Raw genomic sequence first — 14,235 nt, forward strand, 5'->3', positions numbered from 1 at the left:
TGACAGGCTTACTTATGTGGTTTTTTGTCCTTGCACTTTATTTTACTAGTTTGTAAGCCCATTGAATCCTGCATACTGTAAAGGAAAAGAAGGTAGCATGTGCATTCCCAGAAAGTGAAGAAGGTAAAGACGCTGGTAAAGAAATGCAAGATGAAACGTATACTTCTTGCTTGGACTTACTTTCCCAAACTCAGACCAGCAGTCAAGGCCAGCAGATTTTCCTTTATTGTGTAATACTTTTGGGGCTCTTTTGTGGATTTCCTGATTTTCATTAGTACGAGTCTAAGAGAAGAAAAAGCATTCAAAAATCTATTTTAGGGATAAGTATGATTTAGCAACCTTGACTTTCTTTTGTAGTGTGAATTTAAATGGTTTTATTCGTATTTTAAAACCTGGCATTAAGTTTTACAGTGAATAGTTTTCTTGTTGGATTATATTAATGGACATTCCTTTCATTCACTGTTGGGCTGCTAGAATGTTTAAGTGTTCCTTTAGGGACAGATCCTGTTATCTACCATAATGGAAGATACTAAGACACGTGAGCAGGAAGGTTTAACTCATCAGAAATGAAAATATTAGGAACTGGTATATGATTAGGGAAAGGTAGTAATAGTGAGGTTCCTTTCCTTCAACTCATTAAACTGAATTGAGTGAGCAGCAGAATCTCTTGCATCCTTCTGCTTTAAAATGTAAAATTTTATTTTTAATTCTTAATAAAAAAAAAAATTAAAAAATATTTTTAGAAAGATACAGTGCAAATACCATGCAATAAGAAGTCACTTTTTTTCTACTGAGCTTGAAAAAACAGTGTGAAGAAGATGCTGGAATTACTGGCTTTTGAGTGATATAAGTTGAAAAAGAATGGGCTTGGAAGTCAAACCTAAGGGGTGTTTTTGTATGCTAGATGTTACAGTAGAACAAATCAATTCAGGCTCCTTAGATGCAGTCATTGCCTTGTGATTATATTTGTGTAAAGTCGGGGAGCCTTTGATCAAAGAAAGGCATTTGTGACTAGGTCTAATCCAAGCTCTTTAAGGTGTTTAACTTGCACAGGGGAGGAAGAGGTTGATAACAGCTGGGATTTAAATTTAGTTTTGCTGAACTTTTGTTTTGAAAGGATTTCTATTATACACTGCTTCCTTTTCCATACAGAAGATGGATCATTGAGTAAACCTAAAAGGGAAAGAGGATATGGGAGGAAATGGGTGGAGACTTGGAATTAATCTTCTGAAGAAAAATGTTTGATCAGCGGGTAGGAGAGGATGAAAACCTCTGATGTTGACAGCAGGCAACTTTCTGACTAGTGCGTGATTGACAACTTTGATGCTCCAGTGGGGAGCGAGTGTCCAGCCGTGCTCAGGCATCCTCTGTCTGTGGGTGGTAGTGTTAATAATGTGGCAACTGGAAAGATTAATTGTGGACAAGCAGCGGGATTACGAGGAGGGCTTCACAAGTCTAAAAGGAACGGTGGTAGGAAGGCCTCTGATCTGTCAGCCCAAAAGGAAATTAGTTAGGGCAGGCTGGAGCAGGCTTAAAAAAAAAGGGGGGGAAGGGAGAGGGGGAAGATGGAGTAATGGGAGAAGGGAAGCATTTAGGATATTAAAGCAAAATGAAGAGGATATTGAAAAAGGTCATAAGGGGATGGGGCCGATGTTCTTGAAAGACCTTTAATACACTACATCCTCTTACAGTACGTGCAGAGTTCAGCTTGTTTTGCAGGGAACCGCAAAGTGACTTTTGTAGTGGTTAGAGCTGTTACATTAGGTAACGCCTGGTACTTGTTTTCAAAAGGAACCTGAGAATAAATTCAATATAAGAATTTTCAAAAATGTCTAAATTCAAAATACATAAGAGAGAGTTTACTCAAGCTGTTTCTGCAAGTTACTAGCTGCTGTGTGTTTTACTTCCCACCCTTTTTGGTAGAAGTAGGGATTTTGCCAATAAATTCTGTGTTACCATTAAAGAGGCCATTCATCATGCTTACTAATGTTATTAATCAAGATACACCACAGTACTCTTAAAATGAGATCATTTTGATAAATCATGTATGACATGAAAAGACTTTATTCCTTTTAAGTGCAATTTAGACTGTAATTTTTTTCCTCATTTATGATTCATGGGAGAAACATGGATAAAATTCCCTTGCACATTTACACCTTATCTTCAGTAATAATTCAAAACTGCTCTTAGATGAAAATTCAAGGTCTGATTCACCAAAGCTGAATGCCAGCTCATTATTTTCTGGCATTCAGTAGTCCAAAAATAATGTCCATACATTAGGTGCTTTTCACAATAGTTGAATTTGGCTGCACACCAGACGTATCGATTACACTCAATTAAGCCTAAATGCATAAGAATTATCTGATGTTCATTTACATTTTTGATCCAGTTGCACCCTGCTTTCAACCTTGCAATTTAACAGTAAGTGAAAACCAAAAGGTAAAGTAAATTCAAGTGAGAAGTGATAATCTCTCTTATATGAGAATAAGGGAAATATATTCTGAAACGCTTTGAATCTTCTTAAGCTCCACTACTTCTGTTAAATAAGCACAATTCTCTTGCCTTTTCTTTTTAAAGGTTATTGGAATTGGAAGGCCAACCAAAATGTAAGATCACTGTCCTCGTTGTCGTCTTAGTACTACAATAATTTGGCCTACTCTATTAATAGCATCACAGATGAAAACGGGCTGCTAAAATGTCTGGAATGAAAATTTGCTAAGTTCAAAGTCACACTCTTGATTACAGCTGAAACGCTTGTGTAATTTATTAAATTTAAAAACGTCAGAAATGGGTTGCAGCATTTTTTGCTAACGTAGGTATAAATATTAGATAATTTTTTGTTTATTCTTGTGTTTAGAATATAAAAATGGAATGTCTAGTAGAGAGATTTAATTTGGAAAGCAGAGGCATTTAAATTTTACTGTTTGTCAAACCGTGATTCAAAGACGATTGGCTTATCTGAATTACAGTCCCCCCTTTCCTTCCTTCAGCAGCTGAAACTATTTGAAGGAACGTGTGTGGTTGCCAAAAATAGCAGACCATTTGTATTTTTGAGCCATTGGTCTCTACAAATTTATTTTGATGCAGCAGATGTACAGTACATCCTGATACTATGCAGTATGCTCCCTTACTAGTACCATCCAAATATTGGGGGTTTTATTCCTTGAAAAGTGGAATTCGGGGATTAAACAAATGAAACTTTTCTTTAGTCTAATTAGATTTCCAGACCTTTAAAAGCCAGTTGCCAGTGTGTGGCTGACTTCATTTTCTTCTAAATGTTACAAAGTGTTATTCTTTTTTTTTTTTTTTTTTTCCCTTTCACACTTTACTTTGTGTTTGCATACGAGAAAAATATTTTTCATTTCCACATCATACTAAAAGTTATGCATCTCAGACTTAGAAGGTCAGACTCCTGATGATGTTTTGAAACATTATTATGAGTATTAGATTGGTGTGCAAAAGAAACATAAAGGCAAAAAAATCCCTTATCCTACCAATACCTGCCGTTAAGTTTCTTTCTTGTATCATGAATTCTCTTTATTATTAATAAGAAAAAAAAGTTGGGAAAAAGACTCCCTATATTTCCCTAGGAAATTCTTTCTAATCAGATAGTTTTATAGAAATAAATTAAAAGGCCATATTAGTTCATATTGATCAGACTGTGTTTGTCTTATTTCTTGGGACTGATTAAATTACTATTTTTCGGTTTCTTAGCAATGGCTGCTGATGAAAGAAAGTCATTCAGATCTTTGTGACATTCAGCAAAACATGACAAGCTCAGCTTAAGGCACGAGACTGAGACAAAAGTGGGCGATACCCTTTTCCTTCCTTCCCGCCTTCCATCCAATACTCATCTGCTGTGTTCTTCTGTTTTTCAGTACCATGTTCAAGCGTCTAAAACCAGATTTTGAAACAAATCACTATTTCTGTGCAGGGTTAAGAGGTCATCTCAGTAAGCCTATAGAGATCAAGCAAACGTGATTACAGCACACCTTTGTTTCCCCCTCCTCCCCTTAATTAAAATGACTCTGATTTATGCTGGAGGTTTAGTAGAGGCAACTGCCAACTCGTGGTTAACTGTGCTTGGCTGTGGAGCAGGAGGATTGGGAAATCCCGTTGCATCCTGGAAAGCTGTCTCTCCACGTAAGCATGCCATGCCACCTGTTGGTTTTCCGGAACATAACACTGTACTGGGATCGGTCGCAAACTCAGGCTGGCCCATTTGAGACCTCTAGCCTCGTTCACAGCTAGGGAGAAGAAAGCAAGACCTTTTGTAGCCTGCCATATATAGTGGTCCTGTCAGGTCCTGCTTTAGCGCATTGTCTAGTCTCTTTCCTTACCCCTTCTTTCACACTCTATCCCTTCCTTTCACTGGCCGTATGGTTCCTGACTTCATAGAAAAGCAAATACATTGGAAAAAAAGGATGGAATGGTTAAAGACTTGCTGTGTTGTTGCTTCCTGCAATATTTTGTGCTATCACGGGGCTCTCAAAGACCTCACAGTGAAAACAAAGCCCCATTGTTCCTGGTGCTCTGCAAACTCATGGGAAGAAACAGTCTCTCTAAAGTAGTGGTTTGATACTCTCTGCAAACATGTCATAAATTCAACCCCGAGTGAATACATTTAAATCTTTTTCCGTCATTAGGCAGACTGTGTTCCTCTTCAAACATGATTTTTATATAAACATTTAATTTGTAAAAAATTAATTTCTGGTTTTTTTATGTCTAAAAGCTTGGGGCAAAAAATCTTGAGGGGGTTTTCCATGGGAAGTTTCTGTACATTTTATCACAGATGTGATTGGATCATGATGATCCAATATACTCATGGGTTAAGACATGTGAGTTGCTGCCGTTGGTGTTACAAAGGGGTTGAATCGACACAGTGCTGATGTATCGGTACACAGATATTTAGGTAAGTTTTCAAAATATGCATGATTTTTCGAAGACTCTTGCCATTGTATTTCTTGGGGGAGATATGTGTGCCCAAGAGATCCAAAATGAGTCCTTAGCCTAGGTAGATGTTTATGCAGATCTTTCTTAAAATTATAATAAGCCATGTGTCTGTTAAAATATGATTAATTTTGAGCATTGAGGGCATTTGAGACAGAATAAGCTTATCAGGAAAATATTAGTTTGTTTACATATTAGGAAAAGTTTTTCAAAAGCAAGCATAAGTTGATTCTTTAAGTTGGAACTATACTCCAGATTGTTCCATTAATCATATACCTTTCTGGAGAAATGTTTTTGTCGGTTTAAAAAATGGATAATGGAGTGATTTCCTTCATTCTTAATTGTAGTTTCCCTGTGGATATATTAAATCTTTTGAAATAAATCATATGTTCTTACTAACTCCAAGTTTTGCATCTGATAATGTGATATGTACCATTGGGCTCATCACTGCAATGTCACAATATTGTTTTCCATTTGTATTTGAATGTAAATGACTAAATGAGGAGCAATGAGCTTTCAAATTGCTAAGGTCATTTCTCTGTGACCTTACTAGATGACTTTGACAAGTGTTAAAACTGTGATGAATGAAAATAAACAACAGTATCACAGAACACAAGAATTCTTGATAATTGTGGGTCAGACTTAGAGAATGAGTATCATGCTGTCCCCAAGAAATTTGCCTCTTCATCAGTTCCCTGAAACAAAAGTGAGTCACACTGTGAAATGCTGGAGACTTGAGATATTCCCATACTAGATGAGAAACGTGTTGTAAAGGAGAAATCTCAAACGCTTAAAATCTTTCTAATCTATCGAACCGTTGTGTCGTGGTTTAGTCCCAGCCAGGAGCTAGGACCACACAGCTGGTTGCTCACTCCCCCCAGTTTGGATGGGGGAGAGAATCAGCAGAATAAGAGTGAGAAAAAACTTGTGGGTTGAGATAAAGACAGTTTAATAGGGAGAGCAAAACCTGCACGCACAAGCGAAGCAAAACAAGGAATTCATTCGCTTCTTCCCGTCAGCAGGCAGGTGTTCAGCCGTCTCCAGGAAAGCAGGGCTCCATCGTGCGTAATGGTTGCTTGGGAAGACAAAGCCCTAACTCCGAATGTCCCCCTCTTCCTTCTTCCCCCAGCTTTACATACTGATATGTACTATACTATATATAGCGTTTTGGTCAGTTGTGGTCAGCTGTCCCGGCTGTGTCTCCTCACAACTTCTTGTGCACCCCAGCCTACTTGTTGGCGGGGCAATATGAGGACCAGAAAAGGCCTTGATTGCTTAGCAATAACTAAAACCAGCAGTGGGCCAGCAAAAGTATTTCTCATCTCAAATCTAAAACGTACCATTATAGCAGCTGCTAGTAAAAAAGTTAACTCTGTCCCGACTGAAACCACACCGCCTTGTCAGGAGCATGCCAACGTGCTGCTGTTCTTCCTGTACTGTAAAATTCGTCAGGTATAATACATTAATGGCTACTACAGTTACTGATGTGTATAGGTGCATAAAGAATTTGTGGCATGCCTTAGAAATAAGGGTAATTATTAGACTAGAAAGACTGGGCTACAAATAGAAGCTATGCGACACAAATAGAAGAATATGAACTATCAATGGGATTAATGATATTCCATTATAGCCAATATAGCCTAATAGGCACATCTTACTCATCAACAGAAAGTAAAATTTCCTAAACAATAGCCGTGGCTTTAATTAAAATCACTCAAAGTTTAGGTTTTGGAGGGGTTTTTTGGTTGCGTTTTTTGTGTTTGTTCGGTGGTTTGCAGTTTGGTTCCTTTCCGACTGCAGGTTCTACAGTATCTGTAATTTTGATGAACATGGTTTGAAAATTTGGTGCTCTTTTACAATGTCTCTTTAGTATCAAGTACAACAATTCTTAGCTCGGACAAAACTTACAGGTTAATACAAAGGCAGAGATACCTCGATTTAGCAGATGTTTGTTATGTGAATAACTTAGGCTGTGAGCAGTCTAACTTTATTGGCCTTGTAACTTTTATGCCTTGTACCATGTTACACTGCAAAAGTCGGATTACTTTAATGCATGCAAGAATACAAGTTTCTCCCATAATAATCCTGGTAGAATTTCTTTACTGAGCTATTTAGTGACCTGTTCCTACAAAACTGGAGCTACTGCCCATTTTAACCAGCTTTCCTCGAAGCTATTTGTATTTGTAGTTACTTTCCACTACAACAAGAAATTCTGATGCATATGTCACCAATACTTGAAGACATAACTGTCACATGTCAATGCTGTCACTGTCAAAACATTCCTGTGAATATTAAGAGTAATACAGTCTATACAAATCTCTTTGGAAAATAGCTTAGGGCCAAACGTCAGTATGTGGTAGGGAAAACAAATAGTTGTCTTTCTGCTGGTGCACAGGTTTAGTCAGAAACGTGATTCATAACTCCAGACAGTGTTTGTGCAAAACAATCCTAACCCTGGATGATATTCCATAGAATTAAAGTTGCTCTAACTGAATACTTAGCTCAAAGGTAATGAAAACTGTTCTATATTTGACAGGGAATTATATACTGTACATAAAATAACAGCAAAACACCAATAAACAAACCCTCCTTTTCTTGCTTTTCCTAAAATTGGAAATAACGCTAAATTGCCCCTTCACTCCAATATCCTTTTTAGAAGCTCTTGAATTTTGCTCACTCAGTGGTATATGGCTGAAAAGGCAAAGTCTCTTCCAGTAATTTTAGGAAAAGCTATCATCAAGCTGTCAACAGTCTAAATTGAGATTAAAAGTACCAAAGAGAAACCTTCGCCATTATCAGTCCCAAATAAGTACACTTGAATAGGCAGATAACATCTAGAGTGTACAGTATGAGACCACTTATTCCTCCAGCTTTTGGAGTGATTTACAGGGATGAAGTCTTATGTTAAATAAGTGACATTTTTCTTCTTGTCTTACCCAGAACAACTCAGAAATAAAACAGGTAGTTGTGAGCAGATGCCTGTTCTTGGAGTTCGTTTCGGATGTCCCATTGCTGGGTGTTAAGGGCATCTATCTCATCCTCTGAGATGTTATGTGCCCTCAGCTCATATTGGTCATCGGGGGAACATTTCTAATACTTCGTAGTCCGGGGTAGATTGAGCTGCATGTTTACAGTTCACTAAAATCAAAGCATTATTCACTTTAGCTGAAGGTGAGAGTTGCGTCTGTCGCATTACCTGTCTGAAAAGGAGGTATTCTGAAAAGGGTATATTATCACTGGTGAGTCAGCGGAGGCAGGATTTTTTAGATTTTTATTCATATCAGGTAAGTAGAATCCTTGCTGTTTAGGCAAACCTGTCTCTGTTAAGATGTTTGTTTTGATGCATGATGCATCTTCATGCTATGACCTGGTTTTTGCTACAGACAAAAATGGGACTGTAACTATAGTCTGACATAGAAATTGACAGCTGGTCTCCAAAAGCAAAAGCTTTGTATACTAATCTACTCAGTCACTTCTTAACGTTTTAACATACTATCGTCTAGGAGTCCAACAGCTACGACAAAGAAGATTCCATAGCTACAGCCTTTAATAAACTTAGTTTTCATCATTGTGGATTTCTGATTATTGTTCTCAGGTTTAGTCTGGCAATTAAGATTTGAATTAGTATTAAAGCTTTTTCTTCTCCCAAACATTATAACCCTATTTTACACTTTTATCTTAACCAGAGACTGCAAATCTGGTTTTGAATGAATTTCAATTAAAAAAAAAAAAGTATAAATTTTGAGGATATGATTAATTACAAAATAAGAAGTAAGATTGAGGTGAATTCCTTTGATTGACTTTTGCAGCTTATAAACAAATAAATCATTAGGGAAAGTCCTGCATAGAAGATAGCAATTATTTTCTCAAGACTCCTTTTAGTAAATTATCATGAGATTCCAGGAATAGTTTAGCTTCTGTATTTCTCCTCTTTATTTGCCTTATCTTTTCTATTAGAAATCATCACGCCACTTTTAGTAAACACTGTCCTTTGTGTCTCCTATTAAAACCCATCATCTTTTTATGTATGTTGCAATGGGTAGATTGTAAATACTGCAGAGCAAACTCTGTACCTGAAACTGGACATATAAGTACCATGATATCAATCTGTATAACTTAAAATGAATTTTAAAAACTGTGACGATGATTCATGTTCACCAATACAATCCTTTATTTTCTGATCTCCTAACAATGCAACACTGCTGCTCTGTAACTAAAAAGCGAGATGGTAAACGTGGCTTGGCTTGGCTTTATATTGCTCTTTCCTTCAGATGAAACATCCAACTGGTTGAAGGTTAGTTTCTTGCAAACGATAGCTCCACAGTCTAAGCTTTTTAAATTGGAATCATAGGATCTTGAAGTTTTTATGATGGGGGAAGGTTTTGGGTTTCCTTTCTTTTCTTCTCCCTTAACATTTTGCTTTTAAGGATTCTGAGCAGGTCATCTCGGTACTTACTTCTTTAAACGTATTAGACTTCTGGTGTGGGTGTTAAGTGTTTGTTATTAACAATTCTATATACTTGCCCACTTTTTTGCATTATAGGCATTATAATTTTTAAGAGAGTCCTTCATTTAGCTCACAGGAGAGTGGAATGGCCAAATCATTTTTTTTTTTTTTTTTTTGCTTAGTTTTGAAAAGTATGGTATCTTATCCCAGCTTTCTATTTTCTGTCTCCTTTCTTACATGTGGACTCACCCATAACTTCCTCCAGGTAAATATTAATCTATTTCACTAAGAGGAACATTTTTAACTTTGCCTGAAGATTTCCTGATAAAGGTGGTAATTTTCGAAGCTGTGAGCTGTATGTTCTTTTAGCGATGATAATCTATGTTTGTGTAAACTCTTGTGAGTACAGCTACCTTGAAGGATTGCAGGTTGCCTTAACAAAACCAAATTAATCCTCCATGGCTGGTGACTCTGTGCACCTGTAACCACATCACAGAACTCATCTTGCAGGTGCATCCTCTTTGCGTAATCATTGACTTTTGCTCAGAGTACTGATGATATTTGGTTTATCCCACAGGCCTCCAGTGACGCCGCCTCCACCTCTCCGGAGATGCACTATACACCTCTGCCTTCGGGATCCAGAGACCTCACCAATCACAGAGGTATGAACTAAACTTTTATCGGTGTGAACTGCTGCAAAGCACTAAGCTTCCCTGTAAGGCCTGCTCTGTATTAGTTACTGCTGCATTGGCACTTTGCAGAGAACACTGCGCCTTTCAAGCACTAGATGAGAAAACCGTACCTGTCAAGACTACAGATTTGAACTCATATTAAATTGGATTTAAAGGTAGTCTACTGGGAGAGCAAATAAATCTGTGGGTAATAACATTCAGTGATGTTTTTGTATGCGTGAGAGAAAAAAGTAGAGATTAAAGTACTTAAATATTGCTAAGTAGATGATTACATACAGCTTTGGTAATTTTGAGAGAATTTGTAAACTTTCTAATATTTGTAAAGAGAGAGCTTTTTGGCCTTTTAAACCATTTAGGGCTATAATTTTGAAATGTTAACACATTTTCATTGCAATAAAAAGGGATTCTTCTCTGTTTTTCAACGTTTAAGGCAGATCAGTGTTCAATTTCCTTTTTCACTAAGCCTTAGAACTTAAAAAGCACCTTGGGCAAATTCTCAAATTCCTTCTGCATACCTATAGAGCAGAAAGTTTAGGGAACAGGTGAAAAACTGAAGCAGTCAGGAAGCATGCATTCCAAACTCTTTCACCTTTGTTCTAAAAAGGTTAAATTTACAAAGCTTGCAGCGTTTTTCGGCTTTAAACCAGAGCAACAGTACTCTCATCTGTTTCCCACATTACTCGTTGATTCCGTGTTGATCACCTAAACCATTTGTGTAGAGGCAGGTTTCGTATAGGATACCAGAGTCCAAGTCAGTCTTACATCTATGAATTGATGGTTACTTAGTTTTAGTGCGTGTTCAAACTCTGCAGCACTGCAGAAGATTGCGGTAGAGTTAGTAGAAGGCCTTATTACTCGAAACCTCCTGAAGGATTCAGGCAGGCAATGCAACTGAACAAGGATCCGTGATTCAGGGGGGAAGGATGAGGAAAGCAACTGGTTGGACATTAATTTGTTGCAGCCTGTATCGCTGTTGTTGTGCCAGGGCTGACGATGGGTGTGAAGCTGCATCCTGGTCTTGGCGTAAATTGGTATGGTGTACTGGGAATCAGGTGTCCTGAAAGTGCGTTGTGTTCTGACACTGAGCTTATGTAGGAACTTTTTAAAGAAAAAGGACCAAACCAAAATCCTGGATTTGAGCACACACCTGGTCTTTCAGAGATTAAAAACCCACAAATGAAAATAACTGCCACCTACTGCCCCTCCCCCAGTTCCCAAGATGTGTGCTGTGGCTTTGATTTTCAGGTAAGCATAATTGCTTTGAGGTTGGATTTCTGGTGTTGGATTAAATAGCTAGGGTCTAGAAAGACAATACGTGGAATGACAGAATGTTGTGAATGCCTAAGTTCTATAAAAAGCACAATTAAGAGCCAGGTATCCTCGGGTCTGTTTATTTAGATGATGGTGAATTAGAAGCGCGGCTTTATGGCTGATTTTGGAATCTGACTTGGTGAAAGAAATGCCAGTAGCATTAAGCTTCAATAGTTGTGTGCCTGCATTATTGATTGACTTCTCTTGCAGTAAAGCAATAGTGTGGCTCTAGTAGGCATTGCAGACGTGTCTGTACAGGTGTCCATTCAGAGCTGGAGCTTACCAGGCTCTAAGTACCACTGTCCTTGCTAGGGTTTGAGAATGCCTGCTCCCTTACTATGAAAAGGGAAAATTGTATTCCCCAAATCATCAACTTTTTACCCTTAGCTGTTCAAATAACTCTTTATTACTTCTGTCTTTACTCTTCCCAGAAATATTCTGCTTTGCATGCTAAACGTGTGCTGAGAATTTCCTTGATGATTAAGCACAGTTATAAATAAAGTGAATGGAGAAGAGAGTGTCATCCAAAAAAAAGGGTAAAATTGGCCCTAAAAGAGGCATTGTTAGCATGATCCAATAAATTTATATATATATAAAAATATTCACGAGGAAATAATTAAGAAAATGTTCCAAAATTCCAGGTGTTGTAAATAAAGCTTGGAATAACCTGCTGGCAGGGCCCATTAACTCAATCAACTTCTTTTTATACGAAGAAATCTCTTAAGTTCACAAGCCCATAAAAGATTAATTGGAGTCAATAGAAAAATCTCCAAGAAAAGAATGAAGTACTTAAACATGCTATTTTAGGTTCTGAATATCTTCAATTTTTTTTCTTCACTGAATGCTTTCAGTGTTGTAAAAAATGATTGAATCAGCTGTTGCATATGTAAATATTGGCAGTTTTCAGTGCAAACTGGAAAGAAAAATGCCGTAAGTTTGTGAGTGCTCTTATTTGTCCCTGGAGAAACTTGTTTACCAGAATCTGAGAGTCTGGCGAATGGTTTGGTACAGCTGTAAATTGATTTTGGGGGGAATTGGGAGGGGGAGCAGGAGCAAGCTGAATGCATTTGAAACTACGGTTTTACTTGGACATTTCTCACTCTATTTAGCGATGAATTTTGCAGGGAGAGCAGAAATATGTAATTCTGCATGCATTGCACCATGCATCTCATAGCTTTCATGTTCATGCATGCAGTATATTATTTCCAGACAGGATCTGGTCTTTTGGGTTGACTCCATATTTTGTACAGACAATGTTCACAAATTGTAAAAATCGCTCTCTCACTTCCAGAGCCCACAGAAACAGCATATGACAGTGCAGCATCAGTGTGGAATGATATGGAATAATCACTGTAAATATTATACCAAGTGTTATGATGCTTGAGTATGTAGTTACACGAAGAGAGCAATAAATATTGGATGCACATTTTTAAGTTTTAGAAAATTTCTCCGCATCTTGGGGGAAGGAGTTTTCCCTTAAATTATTTTGTTGCTTAGACCTACTTTTCTAAGTTGAACCTTTACTCGGTCCCACTGTTTGTATTTTGTAGCGGAAAATGTATTGGCCTTCTATGCAGGTTTTGGGCACCTGACAGCAATACCTCTTGATTCTTTATGAGATCTAATTGCTGTCCCATTAGGCAAGCATTCCAAAGCGGTAATTTTATAGCTGGCTTTATTTTTGTTTTGATTCCAAAACAATGATCTCAAACTCCTAAGGGTCTTTCCTTGGTCTTTGTTAAACCAGCATTTTGTATTTCATTTTATATGGTTTTATACGACAGTGATTTACTTGTGTGAAACTTGTACAGTTTTCTTACCCAGATGAAACGAGTCAGTTTAAAGACATGTTCTCCTGTCATACACTGTGCTTCACTTGTTGTAAATTCCATTGCTTCTGTTGTTCTAGTTTTCATATTTTTTGATGAAACAAAATAAAATGAGCCCCACCTTTTTTTCTTCTTGTCCAGATCTACCTTTAAGAAAAAAAAGTCAGTTACTTATTGTTGGCTTTAAATAGAAATGGCCATGCTCCAGTACACAAAAGTAATGAATTGTAGTCTGTTTTAGTAGAAACTGGCTCAAAAATTTTTGTTTGTTTATGTCACATTTTCTTTTTTTAGTGCTTTGTATGTATGGCTCAGGTAACCTATTCCTTGTCAACAATTTATTAACTGGCTGCACATGAAATCTTAAAATAGAGCTTTCAATTCTTAACATAGTTGAAATTGATGGAAAAAGAAATTTCAAAATGGAAATAATGTAATTTTAAGGATAATTTGCTCGATATGTGGAAGAAGACTCCCTACTCTCCACTCCTCAGGTTGTGTATTCCTTTTTCATAATGGCATCTTTGGGAAGGAAGTTCTTCTATTATGTGTAAGCATTCAAACTCAAATTGCCTTCTAATAGGAACAATGCATTGCAGTTGGTGGGAAAAATAGTAATTTATCATTCTATCTCTTGAGAAACAATATTACTAAATCACAAATATCTTGAAAATCTGGTTTTCCCATATAAACAAAACAAAAAGTGCTGGATGGCTGGATGCCCTTTGTATAAACAGATGCTTTATAACATTGTCTATTACCTGATTTACTCGAAAAACTGTTCATTTGCCAAAGCCGTTTGGTTTCCAGTAACATTTTACAAATGACTCCTTTTCTTGCGCTCTTGTTTCTGGGAACGACCAGTGGTAAGTCTGCCCCATAGCTTACTGGTAAAAGGAAGAAGAAACAGTTTCCATTAAAAACTAAGCCTGTATTTATGTAAGTAGTTTTTAGAGCCTTAGCTTGGATTTATGCCAAGGTTTAATAGTTCCAATCTATTCTGGCT

General features: G+C 37.2%; 1 protein-coding gene across 1 annotated transcript in view; it reads left to right on the forward strand.

The window, feature by feature from the left end:
• The window catches only part of LRMDA (leucine rich melanocyte differentiation associated), a gene marked incomplete at its 3' end in the record, with an annotated part of 700,831 nt that overhangs the window by 575,253 nt on the left and 111,343 nt on the right, over positions 1-14,235 (forward strand). Inside the window, 1 exon segment of the mRNA XM_082486449.1 lies at positions 9,975-10,059. Within this exon segment, the coding sequence (XP_082342575.1) occupies positions 9,975-10,059 (85 nt within the window).

This window comes from Vanellus vanellus (genome assembly GCF_965231255.1).
Source record: "Vanellus vanellus genome assembly, chromosome: 7".
NCBI lineage: Eukaryota > Metazoa > Chordata > Aves > Charadriiformes > Charadriidae > Vanellus > Vanellus vanellus.